General features: G+C 38.7%; 1 protein-coding gene across 2 annotated transcripts in view; it reads right to left on the bottom strand.

The window, feature by feature from the left end:
• IGF2R (insulin like growth factor 2 receptor) overlaps positions 1-23599 on the bottom strand; it is a 52659-nt gene that overhangs the window by 11673 nt on the left and 17387 nt on the right. For both annotated transcript variants that reach the window (XM_035320158.1, XM_035320157.1), the window contains exons 10-37: positions 23084-23187; positions 22528-22692; positions 22053-22193; positions 21568-21714; positions 20553-20684; positions 19955-20102; positions 18851-19028; positions 18172-18287; positions 17606-17768; positions 16796-16975; positions 15786-15887; positions 14987-15088; positions 14170-14344; positions 13163-13330; positions 12487-12630; positions 11476-11654; positions 11053-11140; positions 9380-9586; positions 8870-9000; positions 8054-8151; positions 7427-7563; positions 6632-6822; positions 5864-5990; positions 5384-5506; positions 4269-4531; positions 2394-2606; positions 1328-1477; positions 103-264 (exon numbers count right to left, since the gene is read on the bottom strand). In XM_035320158.1, coding sequence (XP_035176049.1) covers positions 103-264; positions 1328-1477; positions 2394-2606; positions 4269-4531; positions 5384-5506; positions 5864-5990; positions 6632-6822; positions 7427-7563; positions 8054-8151; positions 8870-9000; positions 9380-9586; positions 11053-11140; positions 11476-11654; positions 12487-12630; positions 13163-13330; positions 14170-14344; positions 14987-15088; positions 15786-15887; positions 16796-16975; positions 17606-17768; positions 18172-18287; positions 18851-19028; positions 19955-20102; positions 20553-20684; positions 21568-21714; positions 22053-22193; positions 22528-22692; positions 23084-23187 — 4234 coding nt within the window. The remainder of the gene's footprint in view (positions 1-102; positions 265-1327; positions 1478-2393; positions 2607-4268; positions 4532-5383; positions 5507-5863; positions 5991-6631; positions 6823-7426; positions 7564-8053; positions 8152-8869; positions 9001-9379; positions 9587-11052; positions 11141-11475; positions 11655-12486; positions 12631-13162; positions 13331-14169; positions 14345-14986; positions 15089-15785; positions 15888-16795; positions 16976-17605; positions 17769-18171; positions 18288-18850; positions 19029-19954; positions 20103-20552; positions 20685-21567; positions 21715-22052; positions 22194-22527; positions 22693-23083; positions 23188-23599) is intronic.

The following is a 23599-nucleotide window of genomic DNA, read 5'->3' on the forward strand; positions in this document are numbered from 1 at the left end:
TCTGTCAAAAAGACAACCACCACTGACACTGACCACAGCTGCAGCACACATTTCAGTCTCACACTCCAGGAAGTTTAGAAGAACCTTCTGAGAAGACTTTACCTCAAATGATCTTCCAGAAAGACTGGTCAGGTTAAAAGTATAGTGTAATTGTTCATCAGTCACAGAGCAGCCCAAACTTTTCACTTGATCAGGGCACACAACTGGAGTTTCCCACTCAAACACAAAACTGCAGTCAAGTTTCCGTATCATCTTTGGCTTGCCCTGTTACCAAAGACCACAGCAAAAGAAGATTAGGTTTAACCGTGGAAAATGTTCTTTTCTGCATTATTCTTTTCCCTCCAGCAGTTAACCTCAATTATTACTGACTAGGTTTTACTGACTGTAGGACAAATTCCATACCTTAATATTACAATGAGTACCATAAAAGCTCTAGGTGAAGAACTTTCTACCTACCTACAGAAAACAAATAGTAATTAAGTAGGCAAGTTTTCTTATTATAATTAGGGTTGAGATTTTGATGTTCACCTTGGCTGCAAGCAGGAAAAAAAAGTGGGAGTTTTCTGTGTTACTCCACAACAACAACAAAAAAACATTAAGAAAATTAACAAAGTTAACGTTATGGACAGAATGCTGGTTCCTTTGTCATCCTATTTTAAATGAAAGTAGTAGTATGGCATGTGTAATACTCAGAGCCACCTAGGATTTCAGTTCATCTCCCATCTTGATGGAAAATGTATGGAAAACAGTCCTACTAAGCATCTTTACCAAGATCTAGTGTGTCATATATACCCAAGTGCTTCTTTGCTGTTTTCAGGGAATGTTAAATTCATACCACCAGGCAGCTTCAATTGTTCAGGTGTCAATGAAAAATCAAAATATAGCATCTGAATGCAAATTTTGAAAGTTGTATATGATTACAGAAGTGGTTACATCACAGTCGAAATATTTCAGAATAGCTTTAAAAACAGTTACACTGGTTTTTGTTTTAGCTTATGGTACGAGTTCAATCTTTTGGACCCAGACAAAGTACAATAAAACATTAAGCTTAATGCCAGCAATAAGTTATCAGTACATTACTTCAGTGGAATCTGATCCTTGAAACCATCGGAACTTGATACTTTCACGCCTGGAGTTCATGCTCTACGAAATTTTGCCTACTTTAGAACGCAAATACTAGGCGTATTCCTTGCTGCACTAGATGAAACAAGACCATCCTCATGTGCTAGAAACAAATCACTGATTTAGCTCTAAGCAAAGCTAATGCTTGTTACTCCCCACTTCTCATTGCACTCCAATATCAACATTAATTTAATAGATGTCTTACCAGACCAGTTCCTTGGCTGCAGTGAAATACAATAAGAGAAGTATAGTTCAATTTGTTGTTTATCTGACAAGGAGTAGTGCTGGTGTATGTGATGTAAACTTCATTTACTGCCTCTTTTAGCTTGGGAGGTTCAGTAACACGACCAATATCCTACACAAGCAAAAACATGTAGTAAGAAAAGGGACACATCTAGATTTCAGATCAACTCAGATTTAGATCAGTTCAGAGATTCATCTGTTTAGTTGACATAGGAGCACAATTCCTATGCACTTCTGAAAACTGCATTCTTTACTCACAGAACAGTTAACTAGATTTCAATCTTAAAGCAAGTTGCACAGCTCACAACACCCTTTGCCTAAGCTTGACAAAAGCCAGGAAGATTCTGCATCTTAAGGGTGGATTCTTTTTTAAAAATCATTGTGCCAAAAATACCAACAGTTGAAAATTGCATAGTATCAGCAATGGAGTAAGTTCCCTAGATCAGTGTCGAAGTTCATGAAAAACCATCGCAACTTTTTGTTTGCGAGCTGTAGAAGATGCACACAAGACCCCAGATGTAAGAGCCTCCAAAATCTCTTAAGGAAATATAACACTGACAAGTTGCCCAATAAACTGTCGCAGTCTTGTTAAGACTGTGCAGCTGTCAAGTTCTTAAAAATATTAAACATGTTTCAGAGCATGCTAGGACACATCCTCCTTCATATTGCAAGCAGGCTATCATAGAATCAAGTGCACAGTTTCTGCACCACTGAACAGCAGACTAAGAGACATTCTGCTTCCCAGGCTCAGTGCTTGTCATGAAGCAATACACAAATTCTCTGTAGTAATTGTTCATACTCATCAGGGCATGGAATCTCTCTACACCCAAAAATCACTGGAGCTCAGGATAAACACTGCTTCGTAGGGAAAGCAAACAAAATGAATTTTGCAGAGTAGATTTTAATTCTGTGGTCCATTTATTTATCCCACTGTCGAGCCTATAGTTCAAATCAGGTCTCTAGTCAGGGATACTGTTATAAACTTGCAAGGAAACGCACGTTCCCATGATTTCAGGCATAATACTTACTATTGGTGGTCCATTAACAGGAACCATACAAACAGCTGCTCCAGGTGGACAATTAACATCTTTGATAGGGTTGAGAGGCTCACAAATATTTATGTAGAAGTCTGGAGAAACATCTGTTACATCTTCATCCACAAATGCCTCGTAATATCCAGTGCGGTGTATCAAAGGGGACAGGTCAATAACAGAACTGCCATTCAATACTGAGCACCTCACCTATGAGAACACATTATTTTTATTATTTTGTTTGTTTTAACTTACTGATAATCATCCTCTCCTTCACAGAGAAAAATGTAGCTATGTTTATAAGTTCAAAGTTTTTTTTAAGTAAAGCAGCATTTATTACTTTTGCTTAGTTATAGATACTAAGCACCTACAAGCTAAATAATGAAAAAAAGTCAAGTTCTTAAACATTTATAGAATTGATTCCATATGAATATAACATCAGAACAAAGCTCTGGAATGCAGCCTCCAATACGCATCATCACTACAGTCATCAGATTGGTGGATCCTACAGTTCCTTCCTATTCAATGTTGTGGGTAAGACAATGACCACTTCCAATAAAAAAAGCTTGGTTGTAACAATGTAAAGTTATTGCACAGCAAGCTCGAGGCTTGAGCAGTGCTTGAAACAGGGTCTGAGGAAATGCATTTAAGTGCATAAGCTTACTGACACTTGAAATCTGGGGAGTTTATTCATGTTCTAATATTAGTAGTTTTGTTAGTTTCACTGTCTTCATTTCATTTCAGCACAAGAGATCATTATTGATAGGTAGCCATTGCCACTCTGAAACAAACTGGGGTACTGTGGATACACTGAAAAGTGATCAGAAACACACAAGTGATAACTGATCAAACTTAATAGTTTAGAAAACAATTGTTTATGCATTATTGTTTTTTTTAATCTGAGCACATATTGTACATATTACTGGAGAGGAAACCACAGCTGTGTGCTGCGCAACTCCTACAACGTGACATTTTCCATCAGTGAAAAGAGCTGGAAAAGCATTTCTCTAAATGGAAGTGAGAACCATAGTAAAACTGAGGTGGTCATGGGAGGAAGGAACAACTTGTTAGAGAATGGTCACACTAGGAAGTATTCAAAGTAACAAGAAGGATCAAACATTGATAAAATTCAATGCCCAGGTGTTAAAGAGACCTTAATTCACCCTATGGCTCAGGGAACACAAACCATTTAACCCTCTATTCCTATTACTGGCTTTCATTCTGTACACCTGCTATCAGAAACAATTTAACTAGCTAAAACTAGCTACAGCAAGAATAGCTCAAGGTATTGTCTGGAACACCAGTTCATCCAGAGTTGACCAAATCAAGTTATCACAATTTGTGTTACAAAGCAAGGGCAGATCCCTTGTTCACTGTTTATCAGATAGTGTGAGAAAAATCTTTGTTTCTCACAACTTTTGTTGCACTTAACAGAACTGATCAGGCTCAACTAGCCTTTAGTCACTTGCACAGAAAAAGACTAGCCCCAAGCACAGCAATACCATCCATCCTCAACTCAGCCTGATTTATTGGCCTGTTCTGTTGCAGGATCTTAACTATGACTTCCCAAGAAGCTGCCTATGGCTTTTTTGTACAGAAAGCAGCTAAGTATATTCCAGAGAGGTTGATCTAATGAGTTCAAGTTTTAACATACTCATCATGTTCACAAGTTTGCCAGCTACTGTTCATCCCTGCTGAACATACCAATAAAGTTTTTCAGAATTTCTATATGAACCTCACTTCTGCACTAGAGGAAGAGACCTTTCTCTCAAGGGATTTAAAGCATACACTATTATTATGCATAACACCCCCCAGAAATTTAGAATTTTTAACCCCGCCTGCAGAAGTGTTTTCCATGGAAGTAATTCTTACCTCTTCCTCACAAGCCAAGGACGTATGCCAAGAGAAGTAACTAGTGCATGTCTGCTCATCGAAAGACAGAAAAACAGGCTGGCTGTCATCTCCAGCATCAGACTTGCACACAAAGCTAAAATAGCTTTTATGCTTCAGTTCAGGGTCTACAGTACAAGGATCTCCATCTTCATAAACCAGCTTCAACACCTGATCTTCGTAAGTTAAAGTTTTACTTAATTTTCCAGCATTAATTGGTTTTGGACCACCAGTGATGCAGACAGCTACAGTAAAAAAGTGAACAAAGCAGATGAAGTCTGATGTAACTGCCTTTCAAACCTGCACTACACATCTACCTTACTGATCAGCAGGGAACTTAAGATTCTAGCCTTATTCTAATTTCCATAGGAAAGGCTTTTTCACATTACCTGGAGTTACCATTAAACTGAGCTGAGCTGCACTGAAACAAACCAAATACTCTTTAATAACTTATTAACCAATAGAACATTGTATAACTATAAGCATTTGAGCCCAGCTCTTGATTACTTTTCTGAAAATCCATGATATTCACAAAAATATCACCTTGACTATGCAAAATTTCATTAAGGTGCCTCCCTGTAACAATCTTAAAATACAAGTTAACTGCTGGTGATACTTCAGAAGCACCCAAAAAACAGAAAACTAGAAAGGGGTCTGGCAAGATTTTGAAGCATGGACAAGGCTGAATGGAGATGCGTTACATCAACACAGCAATTACCACAGAGGAGTAAGTGCTCTCAATTCATTCTAGCTGAAAGCTAATATCCTCTTTCTTTTCACAACAGCCAAGAGATTTAGCATCAGCATCTACAGTCTTGCCATCATCAACGAAACTACACCCACCCTTCCAGACATAAAGGCACAGACTGGAAGTAAACCCATTTAAGGTTTAAAATGGAATTTGGTAGAACCACATCATTTTATTTCTTAGAGCAGTTTTTGTATCTCTTCCAAAGCAATTCTTCTCTTCAGTCCTTCCATCTTTTCAGTAAAACTTGCCACTTGCAATTTACCACAAACCTGGGCATAAGTAGTTTGTTTTTTTCTAGGTACACCATAGTCAGCAAATACAGTAACAATATGGATGAAATGCTTACCAGCTCCATTAACACATGAACTTTTAGCTTCAGCACAAACATTCAACTCAATTCTTCTGTTGTGTGAGTCACTGATTATATAGCCAGACTCTCGCTTCAGTGATGTCAAATCAAAGAGGTGACCTGTAAACAAAACAGGGTGTAATTTAATCTTTTTGCAGATTCAAAGTCACGTTTCCTTGTAGTAAAAGCTTTCAGCAACTTCCTTTAGTTGGAAGGTCAACTAGCACCTGCTTGCCCACTAGGTTAGAAGACAGTTACAATTCACACCAAAAATTGGAGGCAAAACTTGTCTCACAACACATATATAGCAAACTTTCTACAGACCTTTTCCAAAGGACATTGTAGTACAAGATATTTCTACCCACCACCAATAAACTTGTTAGTCACTACCCTTTTCTAATAAATCTCTTGAGAACAAACAGTAATGTTACTTCCAGAAGTCTCTTCCACCCACAAAGTTTTGGGCTTTCTCCTTACCTGTTGCAGGATTTGTTACCCGGCAGTCATTTTGCACATTGCTTTTAAGAGGACACGCAGCAGCAGTGAACCATAAGAAGCTATATTCACAATCTTCAATGGCCATTATAAGTTCTGGTTTTGACTCCTAAACACAAAACACTAGCAGTTAACTTGTAATTCAAGTGATATTGTAAGATTTCATGTCACAGACTTATTCTTGAAGCCTCTAGCTGAGCTTCATGTCAAATACCAGTCCTAAGAATTAACCCATTCTGGAGTGGTGAATAAACCCAATGCTACAGCATTTAACCACAGCTATCTCATATACACAGGACAGAGCAAAATCATTATCAGTAGCAATAAAACTGATGAGAGTAGAGCTAAAGGCAGTCTAGCCACGCAACAGAAGATCCAAAACATTATGGTGAAATGCCTCAAGTGAGTATTTAATGGCTAGGCACACAGAGTTGCAACCAAGCACTGCCCACTGGCACTGCCCTATGTTTCCTACCCCACAATACGCTCACCTTCAATGTACAGACAGACAACTTGAAGGTATTAAGGATGAGAAAAACTATTAGACTGTACTAGATGACCTCTTAAGAATTCCTCATCATCTACAGGTCAAGTACTACTTCATAGTCTATTCATAAGGCTCACAGGGCTGCCTCCCAACCAGCTGCAGAAGACTAGAGAATAGTTAAGAACTGTCCAACTGTCTTTCACATAGATGCAGTGGTACTACCTCATGAAAATGCAAAGCCCTGCCAGGAGAAGCCCACTTACTATTCTGCTTTCATCACATTTGAGGCGCAATATTGTTGTTTTCTTGCGAATTTTATCTGGACACTGATCCCCATTAATGTATTTCAGAACAGAAATGCCATTTTCCCACCGGGGTCCATCAGCCACTTCTCCAAGGCTTATGCATTTCGCATCATCCACAATGGAGGCAGCAGCATCAGAAGGACAGGAACCTGTACAGATGAATATACTGCATTATTACTCCAAAAGTTGCTAAGGCAGCCTTGCCTGGAATAAATTCCATTTTCATTTATGTCATGGCTGATCTACCTCCAAACGAATGCCCAGTTATACTCATAACCACTCACCTTCTCCCCATTCAGAAGTAGCAGCAACCACCTCACTTCACACAGGAAAGCAGTGGCAGCTAGCACTGGGGAAGCAGACTACTACTCAGTGCAAGGCTAGAGCCTGATGCCTGCCTGGCCTTCCACTCCACCATGGAGAACCAGGCTCAGAAAATGCCAGAGAAAAAAAGAAGTCTGAAATTAACATCCTACTCTGGGTTATTTTAATCTCCAGGAGTTCTGGAAGACTTTGTGTAAGAACAGAAGAGTTGGAGTGCTGAAAAGATCAAGATATGAGCTGCAAGCAGATCTCATACATCAAACACATGGAAATTAGGCCCAAAAACTAGCCTACCCTCTCATGCCAAAGTGACACCACTGTCTCCACATAATTTGCTTTTATTATCTTTTACTCTGAAGAGCCAGCAGTACTGTCCTACCATTTGCCTCCTCCATCTATAGCGAGAATATATTTTTATTTAGCTCTTACGTGCAGCACCGTATGGTACTAAGGACTTGCAGACATTAATATAGTATTTCTGTGTAGAGGCAGATAAAGCAATTGCCTCCCAATTCTCTCTATGCCGTGTCAGAGATGAAAAGTCATAGAAGTTTCCTTCATCATCCCTGTAAGGTAAAGAATTTAAATTTAGTGTTTAAAAAGGTAATTCCAGTAACTTCAAAACTGTTATTTACAATAAGCTTCATCTTAATAACTCTACTATCAGAGCCTCTTGCTAGAAAAGAACTCTGCACCAGACTCATTGGTCCCCAAAAACTTCAAATTCAGTACAGAGAAGTCATTACATCAGCTAACCCACAGCAACTGGCTGTGTACACAGCCTACGGTCAATGCAAGAGTAATTCTGATTTCATTGAAATACACAAGTTTAATGCATGGCAAGCACAAATGCAGCATTCCAGCAGGTTGTTTCATCTTAGGGTAGAAACTTATCCTGATGCCACATGTTAAAACTCACAGGCAATTGTCCATATTTGACCACACTTATCAAGTACTATTACAATAACTAAAGAGGCAGCATTGCAGAGTTGCAGTAAGGCTGTACTCATTTCTGCCATCACACAGCCCCATCTTACATTTCTGGAATCAACTTACTTGTAGGAACACTCAGTGGATTTAACAGGTGGGCAGGCATACTGCGTATGCCATTCAAACATGTAGGTGCAATCTGGAGTTTCCTTCAAAAATACAGGCTGAAAGGAAAAAAAGGAATTTACTTTCTCCAATTTAAATACAGAAACTATCAAAAGGTCTCAGTCTTTCTTCAAGAAGATCCAGCAACTTATATTTGCATAGTATCTTAGAGACATACTGTGCCTCTGATCTGAACAATATGGCCTGAAAAGCTCAAAGCATGGCTTCTCTCAAACCCAAGTTTATCCACACGCATACTTTTAATTAAAGAGCAACTGTTAGAAGCTACTGCCATCCTCCGTGACATGGGGAAGGAGAAGAGCCAAAGGTAAACCTAGGCACCATTCTTTATGAACAGGAAGGTAGGCACAAGAACAGTGAGAACTATTAAAAATTGCAAGTAACCAACTTATTTTGATCTGCCCACATATACTACATGATTTTCTACAGATTTTGATTAGCCTAGCTTTTATTTCTCACTAAGGGATTGCTCTTATTTCTGTGCAAGTTTCCCAGCCTCTCCAAGGGCTCTGCTAGTAGCAGACATCTCTTAAATGAACAGTATGCTCTCATTTTCCTAGGGCACAAGGAAGGTATCTTCCATAAATAGGGTTGTTTTTAAACCTCATGGGAGCTTTATGTCTCCTGCCTAACCTACAAGTGATTTAAGCAGTCCCTGAAGGAGGCTAATTCATGTTCTTGACCTTACCCTGCCACATATTAAGATAACAAATCTGGAGGACAGTATATACATGGAAATTGTGCTTTGCAACTAACCTCTGATGTAGTCTTGTCACAATAGAATAATATGGCAGTTGATCGTTCATATATTTTATGACATTTTTCTCCGCTAGTGTAATTAATCATTATTAAACCATTTTTAAAAGTCAGTTTCTCTGTAAGCAGGCCTAAAACCAAAGAGTTGAGAAAATTAAACAGTTAATCCAGTAAATACACAAAACTGCAGTCGTGCATGTGGAAACAAGGTTACATGGCAATAACAGGCACAATAAAATAAGCACTGATTGAAAGACTTAGACCTTCCTCTAAAACACATGACTTAGTTATTTAGTGAATACTGTTTCAGTGTAGTAGTGTTGAGCTCATTCCCAATCGTGTGGCAAGATAACTATATACATAGATTTTATTTACGCATGAAGTACCACTGGTAGGGTACTTTATCTCATAAAACATGAGATTAACCAGGGTGTAACAAAAACTGCAATGTGATAAATTAATAGCTCTTGCTGCTCTTCCCACTAAGTTCCTTCTGATCAAGTGCTATACCTGCTACTTTTCTGAAAGTACTGTCCATCTTCTTTACTTGACACGATGACACGCCCCGAGCCTCTGGTTTGCAATGTTCTGTTATTTCTCCACAAACTCTGAAGTAGTAGTCATACTCCTCTGTACTCACTTTTATGTCTTTATTGGAAAGTGGCTTCAAATTATAAACATGACCATACCTCGGATCTTTAACCTGGCAATTCTCTCCTTTAAAGGAAAGTTAAGAATTAAAATACAATCATATCTATGAGCCATACCAAATACACTTAGACAACTAAGGCCTCCTGGCACAACTAAGGTCACAAAAACTAAGTAGCTGGCACTTCAGGGGAATGACACTATTAAATCCAGCTAATCAGGTTGTCTTGAGAAGTCACTAAGACCTAGGATGATAAAACTAATGCACAAATACAATTAAAAAAAACTAACAAAGATGTAAGATCTACACCGTACTTCAAAAGCTACCTCAACCTGACCTCACAGGCTCTTCCTTCAGCACGGCTGAAGGTTAAGGACAGAACCAGAGACACTAAGTCCAGCACTTGTTCAATTATCTGGAAAGAACAGTGAGGTCACAAGGCTGTAGCAAAAGCTGTCCTAGATGTCAGTCTTGCATCTTCCTTTAACAGTTATCAAGTTTGCTGAGTTAGGTTAAAACTGATATAGGAATTGTTAGCTACGGCTTAAAGCCATACAGAGTCTATGCAGAAAAGGTCTGAGGAATGTCTAGTTTCATGGGTTTAATCAGCTGAAAAGCACCTGTGCCATTACTGGTGATTAAGCCCTTAGTTTTGAAGTGATGCTTGTCTCAATACTTTGAAGATTTTAAAAAATTCAGATCATACCACGATGACTATGCTTTCCTCAAACCCCTAACAAGTTGATACCAAGATGAATGACAAGGTATCAGTTTCTCTCTTCAAAACCACAACTCTCGTCAACAGCATCCTGCACTGTACTTATGTGCTACAGAGCAGCAGCTTGATAAGCATTCTTCTTGTACCACAAAATGATTGACAGTGCCAACTTGGTTGGGTACAGATGCAACAGATACTTTACAGGAAGTCTGATACTTCACAAGGTATTATCTGCATTCACAAGGTCTTATCTACAAGCTGCAAAACAACGCTCTTAAGAGCAGATACCTGCACACTCAGCTTCCTACCAACTGAGGTATCAGAACTAGAACCTGCAATTCCTTCTTGGATGTCCTGAAGTCAACTGTGAACTGATATTCTCCCCCTCTGGTGTTTCCACCATTGTCTACTAAGAGTCAAGTTCAGAATATAATTTCTAGTTTTCGGTGGGGGACAAAAAATATTTGACAGGCATAGGATCAACCACATTTCCATCAAATCTAACACTTACCAATATTTGCAAGACTCTAACAAGTTTCATTCTGATTTAACAAAGTAGCACCATGATTTGACCAGAAAGTAGTATTACTGTATCTTCTTTTCCTAGATAGAAAAGTGCATTTGACTGTTGTCCTAACTAGTACTTTTCCTGTTAGATTGGGAATCTTTGCTGGACTAAGTCTCTGTATAGACTTCCATCTACAAGCCAGCATCTTTTACAGAAAGATTTGTAGGGCAAGAAAAAAAATGTAGCTCCACTAGGTATTCACTTCTTGTACAGATTTGTTTGATACTTGAAAGCTTAACTACACTTGCCTTCTGCTTTGTGAACAGGGCAGGCTGCCAAGGTTCTCCAAACAAATACAAACTCACAGTCATTTTCTTGCTCAAACACTGGTGAACCCTATGGGGAAAAAAAAAGCCATTTGAAGGAGACTTACTAGAAACTACATTGCAAGTCCCAAAACATACATGAAGAATCCCTTTTTAATAGGGCTGCACAGTCTAAGATCTCTTATCAAATTTCTGTACCCATTTTGAACAAAGCTGTCTGCAATACAGTCCACTGTTGTGTTGAAAAAGCTCAGGAAAGCAGTTGAAAGGAAAGACAAGTGAAATGCCTACGTACAAGATACTGCTGTTCTAAATGAATCAGTCTATTCCAAAAAAGGGAAACTGTTTATGATGTAAGTCAAAGCTCTTAAGTCTGTATTAATTGCTATTCGCACAGAAAATTACCATTGTCTGATCACACTGAAAGATTATACGTGTAGAATAACGTTGCTTATCTTTGCATGTATCACCATTCAAGTAAATAATGCTTAGTGACCCATCAGTAGCAGCCTGTGGATTTATCTGAATGACACCAAGGTTCTTGCTTTTATCAGCGTATTTCACACAGGATCCTATGGCTCCACCTACAGGAAAACATCAGACAAACATATTTCAGTTCAAAGCTTTGTCTTACAATAAAGATAACTAGTTAACAATGTAATGAAATAGCTGTAAGAGAGCTTTGAGCATTCAGCACAGTTCAAACTCCCGAAGCACAACACAGCAGATGCATTTTCATAAATGTGGGGACACTGTGTGCCCAGAGGCTTGGAGGAAGAGAACAAGTTACTGTTCTACATTGACTGAAATCTTTAAAACTGTATTAACCTGTCCATATAAACTCAGAAGGCTAGAGCAACAAGTTTAAGTCAAACCAGCTAGAAAGGCAGTAAGACATGCATGGCATACGTTTCTCATTCAGACTTTATTCAGTTAAGAAGCATTAACATTTAACTTGCCTTTTTAAGAAAAGTCCAGATACTTTTAAATACTGCCCCTCAACAGTTTTCCAAGTGCTTTTCCACACATCTCAATGCAAGAGTCCTGATTAGCATTAAGACTGCTCTCAGTTTGAGAATATCTGCAATACTTTATTATCTTAGATATTGGAACAGGCTGTCCATGGAGGTTGTGGAATCACCGTCCCTGGGGGGGTGTTCAAGGAAAGGTTGGACCTGGTGCTTAGGGACATGGTTTAGTGGGTGCCATTGGTAGTAGTGGTACAGTTGGACAAGATTATCTTGGAGGTCTTTTCCAACCTTAATGATTCTATGATTATACCCCTGTGAGGTATGTCAAGTTCAGCAACTGAACAGGCAGGATTGAAGAAATGGTATTAAAATAATGATTGTCATTCTGCATGCAAGGTCTGGCACCAGAAATCAGAAGTTAAGAAATGCTTTCCATTTGGCTTACCAGGGCATCCAGGCACAGAGGGCAAAGGTTTGCAAACATTCAAGAAAAATGTTCGCTTCTTTGCATTCTTGGAAGTATCTATAGCAACCCATGGTTCACTCTCTTTGCTCAAGTCACTTAAGTCATATTCATTGCCAGCAGCATCTGGAAGAAATGTGGTACATAGAGTAAACTTAAAGACCTGCTAGACAGTTGCAGTATAGTACCAGGTTTCAAATATATTTCACTGATGAATACACATAATTCAAGGTATTTTTCAGAATCACATTATCTCTTCTCAATGGATGTCTAATGTTCACATAGAGGTAGAGCTATACTAAATTAAAACCCAATTATCTTGATAATCTGCTTAGCTACCACAAGCAACTATTCCACAATACAGAGGTTAATTTTTCCTACAGGCAATACAAATTTATCCCACTTTTTTCAGAGTTAGACTGAAGTGGCACTTACTTTCCGTAATAGTTTCTCACACGTTTTTGTAAGTTAAACCTATTTTAAACAACCCATTTCCTCTCCCTCTCTACAATATTTCTGAAGACCTCAGGCCTCACAAACTTCTTCAGACCAGGCATCCTTAAGTTATCTCAAAACCCTACTCCATAGAAGCTTATGGTGTTCAGTTAATCCTTCCAAAAGTTGTTGGACAAAGCCCAACTGAATCCCAGGTACTTACCTGTAACCTGACAATCTACAGGAGCAGGAGCACAGGCCAGAGCTGTGTGAAACTCAAAAAAAGTATCATGGATGTTCAGTACGCTGTTTATCTCTTCACGCACAAACTTAAGCTCTCCAGGATAAGAATCATTACAAATGAAAGTCACCGTGAAAGTGTCTGATGTCCCTGTAAAACAAATAGTTATCTGCTGCTGGTTCACTCAAAAATATTTAAGTTGAAGTTCAAGCTAACACTCAACTTGAACATTTTCTAACCACTTCTGTTTAGGCAAATACTACATTCTGTTTATATGCCTTTTGAACAATAAAAATATAAGCCCTTCTTTAGAGACCTACGCTAAAGTGCCTAGCAGTCTCAAGCAACTCTTTCCAAATGGGAGACCAGATAGCATTAGCACATTTCAAAGAGCAGAATTACATTCACTGAACTGTGCTCCCCATGTCTGACGTATGTGAAGAAACAAAAAAAAACATGAGACATCAAATCAGTTATACCAGCAATCTCTAAATTGCATCATACAAAAGGTGGGGTTTTATTTAGGTTGTGTAATAACGGGAAAATAAGTACTGATACTTTTTAAGCAGCACACATTAAGTTGTATACATTGTTTAGTTTTCCTTTCTACAGCCCATGATTAGAAGAATTAAGTGGAGGGGAGTATTTGTCTTCATTGTAACCTACAGTAAGTAAAAAGGTAGAAGCTCCAACAGTGAAATGCACAATGGCTCAATCACTTGTTTTGGTACACGTTATACAATGAAAAATCATCATGGCTATGAAAATATGAGAAAATGAGAAACCACCACAGCAATTTGTACAGACAACCAACACAGAAAACTGAACCATTATCATTTGCATGATTTGGTTTCTTCCTAAAGTTTTAATATGCACTAGCCTGTTTAAGTGATTAGCATCAAACCCAGGTGGTTTTACTACATGAACAAAGCAGAGAATGAAGACCATTCACAGAACATTAATATACTGTCACAACTTCTTGAACTCACCTGATGCCACCTGAAGAGGACCTCTATAGGTAAGAGTTAGAAATCCCTCACCAGACAGATAAAGAGTTTTGTCCAATTCCACCATCCTCACTGATGTCAAATTTTCTGCTTCACATCCAGCTGCTTGTTTTCCATTGATTTCACCACAATCTGGCATAGGCCCACAAATGTTTAGCTAGAAGTTTTAAAAACATGAGTGTACACAGCAATAACCACATCAAAAAAAAAATACTTATTTACTTATTTTTGTATCAGTGAGTTTTATTTGTTAAAGCCTGATTTCAAACATCACAAGATGCCTTTCACTTCCAGGCTGCAAGACAACCAACTACACAGCAACAGCATCTTCACTCTTCAGTTTACAGGGCCCACAGGTTCTCCCCACTGGAAGTATATATTTTAACAACCAAAAAAACCCTATGATACTATCTGCAGATAGCCTAGAACTAATGAGATACGCAAGCCAAATTAAGAGCACTGATATGGATAGATTAAATCCATTTCCAGGCTTACACCATGCATTTTTAACGCTAGTAGATAAACTAGTATTATATAACAGAGTCCATAATTAGCCATGCATGGCCTAGTGGTGCCACTACAGTGAGACTACTACTTAGCTCTGCTATAAAACAATGTCGATGTTTTTAAGACCATTTGAAATGATGAAGCAAGTTACCTTCTATTCTTCTCTCAAGTACAATACTTTTTTGTCAACTCAAATTTCATAAAAAACTGTACAAGAGTTCCATTTCACGAAGCTTGACCAGAAGAAATACAACAGCAGTATAAGCACCGATTGTACAGTCAGAATCCTTACCAAGAATTTCTTCCCAATTCCTGTTGCCATATAGCCTTTTCCTGAAGCTAACGGTTGCAAATTGAACAAGAAGCCACTGTTTGGATCTCGTACAGAGCAGGTCTACAAGAGAAAAATTACAACAGAATTATTCCCTCACTCAGCAATTCTGGTGTTAAGTTCTACTTCTAGCTTTCTTAAAGAGTCAAAGTAGTGATTTGCTTATCTACCTATCCTATCTAGGATGCAGCAACTTAATTTGGACAACCAGAGTACAACTCCAGCAGTAGCAACACTTCAATTCTGCACAGTTGTCCATTGACATCAATCACATATCAAAATGAAGTGTAGTTTAATAGATATCACCTATCAGGTTAGCTAAGAGCAAAGATTTTAATTGAAGGATACTTCTACTCTAATGCGATCACTTTAAGACCTGTAAACAAGAAACAACTGAGTAGCCCATTGTAAAGTGAACCTCATTTGATGATCTGTACACAAACAAGGACAACGAGAGTTCTTACATATACATTCAACTTTACTAGCAAACCCATAAGGGAGTGAAACATCCAATGCCACAGCAAGCCATTCTTCCTTGAGTGCACACTGTACCGCTTTGGCCAAAAGTTACGTATTTCATGAACAGATCAAGACGACAGACACAAGAAGAAAGCAGTAAGATAGCACTCAACTCTATCATGATCAACTTCATACTTCACTCTAGTTAGTTTCCTTTAAGATTCATTAAAATGCAGAAACCAGGAATACTAGAAAAATAGCATGTGAAGACCACGAACACATTTGTCTCACCCTTTCTCACCTGAGAATCATCTTTTGTTTCCTTAATTGGACAAGCAGCTTCAGTTTCCCATAAGAACGTGACTACACATTCCTGAATAGATATAAACCGTGGGCTGCTACTCTGGAAACAGATTGCAGAGAAGAGACCAGAATCAAGGAAAATGTAACAGCCAACACCTTCCCATGTTTGATATTCTGCTTTAAAATTGTGATGTTCTAAAAGATTTCACTATAAAAGCACACAATTCCCAACCCAATTTCCTCACTCCTTTTTATTTTGAAAGTCAGGAGAACTGACTCTGATACACAAATATTCAAATGCAGTTCAAAACTGAACCCAGACACGTATAATCACACATTTCTTCAGTCTAAGTTTGAGAGTTTGGGGTATAAGGTACAGTACACTAAAAAAATCAAGTACCACAAAACACTGTTAGCCAAGGCATCTGGAATAATAATTACTCAAAATTCATTTCAGTGCTTTCAGGCAAAAACAAAGCAGTTCATAATTGTACCATGTCCCAGATTTTTACCCTATCTCTTGGGGAGAAGAGCAAGTGAGGGGAATAAGACTTGCAGATTCACAAGCCAGCATGAAAAAGTTTATAGAGGCTTCAGTGGTGTCCCCCCCAGTCTAAACTTCAGCCAAAGTTTTATAGAATCAAGAACTCATCTAGAATCAAGCTACAGAGATGCAAAACCTCAGCCTGAAGATGCACTTTACAGTGTTCTTCCTCTTAAGAGGATCTGCAATGTCTGTATGTGTAACTCTAGCCTTCAGTCAACTCCTCACATGCTTTTTCATCCCAATTAAACTAGCCTGACACATCAATTTCCACTAGGGTTATTAGTTGTTAACTATTTCTTACTTATAATAAAATACTCAAGCTCAGATACACATTTCTCTGGCATTTAATTTAAAATAGAGGTGTAAAAACAAAGTTAAGTCTCCAAGAAGTCTCTGTTATCATGAAACCCTTGACGGAAAGCCTCCTATGATATAACAACTGAATGATCATTTGTCCTTACTAGAGTGCCCCTGGAACAGACAAAGTGGATGGTGGTGGTGTAAGTTGTCATCTTTCCATCAGCATTGATGCACACAGAGCCATTTGAATAGGTTAGAAGAATGTGATGAGGTCTTTCAACTACTAATTCTTTGCTGGCAACACCAAGATTGCTTATAGAGGTGGCTTCATAGTAAGAATCCTAGAAATAAAGAAAACTGTCAGCAATTTTAAACTCAAGTGCACTGTTACAGAAACACCCAAGAAGATAGTACCTACTACAATAACCTTGTACACAGAAGATTATCTTGAGTTTTGAATGCAACTGAGAAGTCTAGAGATCCCTCTATATAGAATGGGGGAGAAATATTTAAGATACACATTTAAGCACCAGAAAGTTTTACTTTATAATAAGGTGCCTAGAGTGCCTCAAAAATCATCCCCATCTCACCAGCTACAGAGCTCAGGAGTTTAGGGAGGCCTACACCTCATGTGCAGTAAGTACAATTTAATTTGTGCAGCTCTTTAAAACAGTACGTAAAAGGCTCTAGTCATTCTTAGAGCTGACCTTACTTATCTGTCATGCTTAGCAAACGTTAAAAAACACTAGCAGCAGTTGAGAGTGGGAACCTTGTAAAAATTAAAGCTTCAGTGTTTCAAGAGGCTGGTAGAAGTCTGCCGTACTGTAGTGACTATGCCAACATTAAGGATGTGCAGGATACCATTGTATGCTGCACAAAGGGGCCAGAACTCACACGCTTGTCTTATATTCCCCTTTAACACAATCACTTGGGCAAATCAGCTCTGAGTTGGGACAAAAAACACTACTCACATGATCATGTCGGTATTCCATCTGACACACAGATGCTCGTCGGTCACATCCTGGAACAGCAAGCAGTGGCCGACAGACATTTATGTAGTACTTTTTGCGCTCACTTGGTCTTGAATTATCCATGGCATACCAGTTTCCACTTCCCTTCTCAGATTTTGCTAAACTGAGTGGGAGGAAAAAGTTCATGCTGGCATTTACATGTTATTCATAGATTGCCTCTAGCTTTGTTAGTTTCAAGAAAGAAACTGCAAGGCATTTCAGTTTGCATTTCATGTAACTTTTTCCCCTCATTTTTAAGTGTCACAAAAAATTACTCCTAGGAAAGTAAAAAACAGTTAAAGTAAGTTAAGCAGAGCCAATCCAAAATATCAACTTATATCTTAGGAGGTGAGTCAATATACCAGATTGAAATATCTCCATTTCAAGATACTTGCAGTTAAGACTGTCAGAAGAGATGACTTTTCTAGTGCCTTTTATGCATGAAACCAGTGTGATCCAGTGCTAAACAATCAGCTAGAACACTAAACTAGAATAGCCAAGTTCACACAAAGACTGTGTTACTTTACCTCGACAAGTCATATTGGTCCATGGTGTTGGGATCAGTCACAATACATTCCAAGGGCAGTTCAGGACAGGCATACTCAGTGTACCACCTGAAGTTGTAGGTATAGTTATCTTCTACCTAAAAAAAAAAAACAGCAGAATAGGTCAAGGGAGGCTTTCATACAGACTACTGTGTGAAACAACACTACTCCTTTATATGTTAAGTTTATTCTCCCTGGGTTTTGGGATGCACTTTCTCAGACTGATTGGTACAGGTCCATTTTCACATTGATCTTGCCTTTATTTCCCTGCTGTAACACCAAAAACACTAGCAAAAACACAACCATAGCAACATAACTGCTGTCTGCTGTGTTACAAGGCACAGTACTAGCACTTGTTACATCTCTGGCTGACAAGCATGGCTTTTTGCCAATTCAAAACACAAGAGGATCAAAATCACTGGTAATATAGCCCAGAAACTAGAGAACAGTGAAGCGTTCCCAAAGCACGTCAACAGTTTACTGTTCAGTAGGCAAGATGAGTAAAGACTGATACACCAAGAAAAATACCTGTTTTGTTGAGCAGTCTGCTTTATAGATATGGTTATTTCTGTCCATGAATCTCTGCTGTGCCAGCCTAGCAGTGATTATTTTCACGATTTACAAATGTAGATAATTCCTTTCTCCATATGCAACTTCTTACCTGGTATTCAGGCTGACCTACTCCAGCCTGACGGTCACACAGGAAAGTTATGAGAGTAGATCGCTGTGTTTTCTTCTCATCATTATATGCTGCACCATTTTTATATGTCAACTGAATGAGACCATCGTAATATGATAGTTTGGAATTCGGCAGTCCAAGACTCCAAAACTGCTTCTTACTAGAAAAGAAAAACAGGCTCTGAGACTGTGCACAATTCAGACGTAGTTATCTTAAAGTCAACCAAACAGTAGGCACCCAGGTATGCTTATAGAATACTCTGTAATAAGACAGAAGGATTCAGCAAGATTGACTAGACAAAGTCAAAAACTAGGATGAAAAGCACTGCCAAAGCCAACCCGCTAACACATGTCCTTCTTTGGGAAGGAAAGGAAGTTATATCTTATTTAGGTACCTAAAATACTAATACTCCATTCTCTGCAACAGTGACAGAAAAGTCAAGATCCCATGTGAAGTGTTGCACAGATACTACACCTTAGACATGGCTGGTAGAAGACGGAACAATGCTGCTCACAGAGTAGTTTTGCACATTGTGATTGCGCCTGCATTTTTAGTGGTAGAAACATGCTGCAACACCCAAGTTCTTGGCTCTACCTCACATAAAGCACTACTGCTCAGCCTTAGGACCTTGGCTGACCTAGGCAGTAGTGCTTCTTTACAGCAAACACTCTTCAAACCCAGCTGATTTGGGTTTGAAGGTGCAGGTTGGCTTAATACAGCTGGAGTAGTTAATACACAGCTTAAAACCCCTCTGGGAACACTCACAGAAAAAGTATCCTGAGTTGGAAGGAACCCACAGAGATCGTCAAGTCCAACTGGCTGCACACATAACCGCCCCCAAAAAAAAAAAATCAAACCATATGTCTGAAGGTGGAGCAATGGACACAATCTCAAAACCTAATTGCAAGCAAGATCACATACACTCTGCTTGAAACAACTGGCAGCATAGTTACTACGCTGACACTTATTTCACATGCAAGTTACCTGGATCTACTGGAGGCAGTAATTACTTTACATGCAAATTGGTCACTGTTAGATAACATCACAACAGGAGATCTATTACAAGCAACAGAACCAGCAACTTACCTCTGTGTTACTTGGCACGCTGCTGATTGTGTGTGACACAATTCAGCTGGCACACTGCCACAGATGTTTATGTAGAACAAATATTCTGAAGTATTAACTATGTAGTACCCATTTTTCTTGGACAGTGGTGATAAATCAAAAGAGAAGCCTAACAGGGAAGGAATACAATTTAATTCAGCGTAAGTTTCAGTCCCAGTTTTTCCCACCATCTCTCAGATCTTGATTCTACTGGCCACGCAGCTAGTTGTTATACAGACATGTTCCCCTAAACACATCTCCCCTTCCACGCAGTTGTTCCAGAAACATGGAAATTTAGACATACTGGAAGCATATGCTTTCCTATAGAAGAATTTACTACAGTCAAGTACAAGTTACACCTATTTCCCCAAGCACACGTACACTAGGAAGAGCATTAAGCTCACACTGCTCTCATTTTAACATGTGCATATACTTTAAAGCTCTGTGCTCCAGTGTTTAAGGTGCTTAGACTTGCAACAAGTTCGCTTTGGTTTTGCAAAGAAAGAGGACTTAATGCTCAATGCCACAGCACAAGTCCTATCCTTGAAGACCCTTCAGTTTGGCCAACATAAATACATACCTGCCTGAGCATCAGCGACTTGACAGTTATCTCCTTCCGTTTTAGACAGGACACATGCAGCAGCAGTGTACCAGTCAAAAGCATATGAACATACACCCTCAGACATCAAGATTGGAGCACTTTCTAGATCACCTGGTATTGAAAGAGCAATGTGTTAAACAACACATAGTACAGTCAGGCTGCCAAAACTATTAATCTAAGCCCACAATACCAACTCCTCCCCAACAGCAGAACAGAACTAATAAAGTACCTCTCATCTGAAAATAAGGACCACAATCAACAATTCTTTACGCTAGTTCTTTGCATCCTTCTCCCCAAATCTAGCCAAGGGGTGAAGATGTACTGCTTAGTTTGTTCCTAAGTACTCTCTCACACTCCAAAAATGTTGCTTTTGATACGCAAGCCTGGAGCTTGGCTATAAAGCAACAGCTTTATCAGAACTAGTGCATGACCTGATCTGAACAGCCAACATAAAGATGGTTTAGCTTCCTCATTCTGAAGTGCAAGAATCCAAAATTTCTATTTCCGGAAGAAGTTGTACTAGTGGGCTATTATAGGAAGATGAAAATTAACAGCTTCTGCAAGTGTTCCTGCTTACTGTAAAATACAAGCAGTTCAGAGAAAATTTATTGAAAAACTTTAAAGTAAATGAACATGGTTAAGAGCCAGTCTTTTATATCAAGACAACCTAGATGTATAAAGTGCTTTTTCTAGAGTTTCCAGGTATTCTCAAGGCTTTAGTCACTTAAACTTAATTTCACCTTGTTTGAAAAAAAATCTCATTTTACCAGATTATTCAATGGTCTTGAATATTCAAAGAATACTTGTATAAAACATGAACATAGATAAATACCTGCAGTTATATTGCTACCATCCTAGCAAACAGTCCTTCAGCTTTTGCATACAAGAAAATAAAAGACAAAGGCATATACTAAGACTTAGCACTCATGCCTGGGAATATTAAATAATCTCAATTTTTGAACTGGATTAAAGAAAAAGGTGTGAATATTCTTACCTGGTCTGCATACAAGAGTGATGACAGTTTTGATGTTTTTGTTAACACCGCAGCTGTCTCCATTTGAATAGATAAGTTGAATATTTTCTCCAACCTTTTTAGGCGAAGAAACAAATGTTCCGAGATTCCTGCTGTTGTTATGTTTATCTGCAAGAAGAGTAAAGGCATCATTTTTTCCCCTAGAAAGTTTACTCTATGAAGAGAATATTAACTACCCAAATGGAAAATCGTAAGAAAGCATGCCATCACAAGTTGGTTTTCTACCTCCCTAGACCGTTCTACAAGCTATGGAGGAAAGTGTAATACCATCCAGCCGTTAGGAAAGTCTACTGATATGTAGACTCATGTCTTTGAGGTCTTTGGCAGCACAAGGGAATTACGCTCCTAACTTCCGTTTCCTCTAATAACAGAAGGCACCCAGTGCAGCCCTTTTGCATTTACAAAAAAAAGAAATGCAAAGCCTTCAGAGATTTAAAAAGACTCACCTACAGAGCAAATAGCAGCAGTATCTGGGCAGCTGGAAGCTCCTCCTCTCTTCAGCACTTTATGGCAGACATTGATGTAATAATGTTTCCTTCCTGCCTCTGACAGGCTACTGTCAACAGCTTCCCAGTTCTGGGCTAAATCTGAAATACAGACAGTCACTAAGAACAAGTCAGCTAGCTTAATCATTCCAGCCTCTCCATTTCAAAACACCATTTATCACAGAAAAACAATCCACACTTAAAGCCACTTAAGATGACAATAACCAAGACAGTCACAGATAGGACCACTTTCCTAATGCAATTATTTATTTTGAGAGGATGGAACTGGGTGCCAGTATCCCCAGAAAAATACCAAGGAAAGTGACAGCTGTATTATGTTCAGCTACAGAATTGCAATGACACTAGAAATGGCACGTAAATTCAGAACAGAAGTTTCAGAACAAAAGTAACTGAAAGTGAGCTTTCACTGCCATACCTGAACTGCGGATCAGAGGTGACAAATCATAGTGTTTTCTCTTATCAGAAACTCTGCAAAGGAGATCTTCTCTCTCTTTAACACACGCATATTTTGTATCCCAAGTGAAAAAATAGGTGCAGTCCACTTCGCCAGTGAACACTGGAGTCCCTCTACCATCATTACCTTAATATTGAAGATGAATACACAGAGGTTAGGCTTCCAGTAGGAAGAGAGAAAAGCAAGAGATAATTGAGAACTCAATGCAATGAGCAAGAAAGACAGAAAAACTACAAGTCCTGTGCAGCAAAAGGATTTACTTTGTTTTTAAACTGTTGACTAAGAAAAATAGGTCTTTTCATGCCTCAATATTCTTTACCACCAGTGCTAATTTAACATAGCAGTGCTACTACAGAGTACAAAACAATCCTGCAAGCCACAGAAATTAGTGCTTACTCTAGCAATATTTATTTCTTGTGTTAAATGTGGTTCAAAGCATGCATTCATTTGAGCCTAAGGTCTACAAGCAAACAGAAGTCAAACTCTGAGCGGTGTCACCACAGCTGATTATACTCACCTGCTGTTTCATTGCACTCAAAGTTTATGACTGTCATTCTCTCAAAGCCGGAACTACATGCATCCCCATTCGGATAAATTAAAGTGAGATCCCCATCAGAATATCTGAGTGAAAAGTCAGTTTTAGATAGAAATGTGATCAGGCAATAACGCAGTGTTCTCCTCATAACAGAGGACTTGTTTTTTTAATTAATCATCTCACTGAAGAGGGAAGACAGCTGCTTGTTCGACATTAATACCAATATTTCTACTGCAACAAAGGCTTCCATCCATAGGTATGTTTCCTTTCCATGAATGCATACAGTTTCAAAAATGCTATCAAGTCATTCCAGCCTTAATGGAACATTTCTTCATATTAATTTATTTCATGGCTATTCTTGCAGGTGGAAGAAGTCATACTCACTGGACAACTGTCTTACAAGTCTGTGATATGCATACAGACAGAATGAAAGACCGTACCTAGGTGAAGAACCTCTTCGCCACTGTCCCAGTATGGGAACCCTCAGGTTCTTAAACA

This window comes from Oxyura jamaicensis, chromosome 3 (assembly GCF_011077185.1).
Source record: "Oxyura jamaicensis isolate SHBP4307 breed ruddy duck chromosome 3, BPBGC_Ojam_1.0, whole genome shotgun sequence".
In the NCBI taxonomy this organism is placed as follows: Eukaryota; Metazoa; Chordata; class Aves; order Anseriformes; family Anatidae; genus Oxyura; species Oxyura jamaicensis.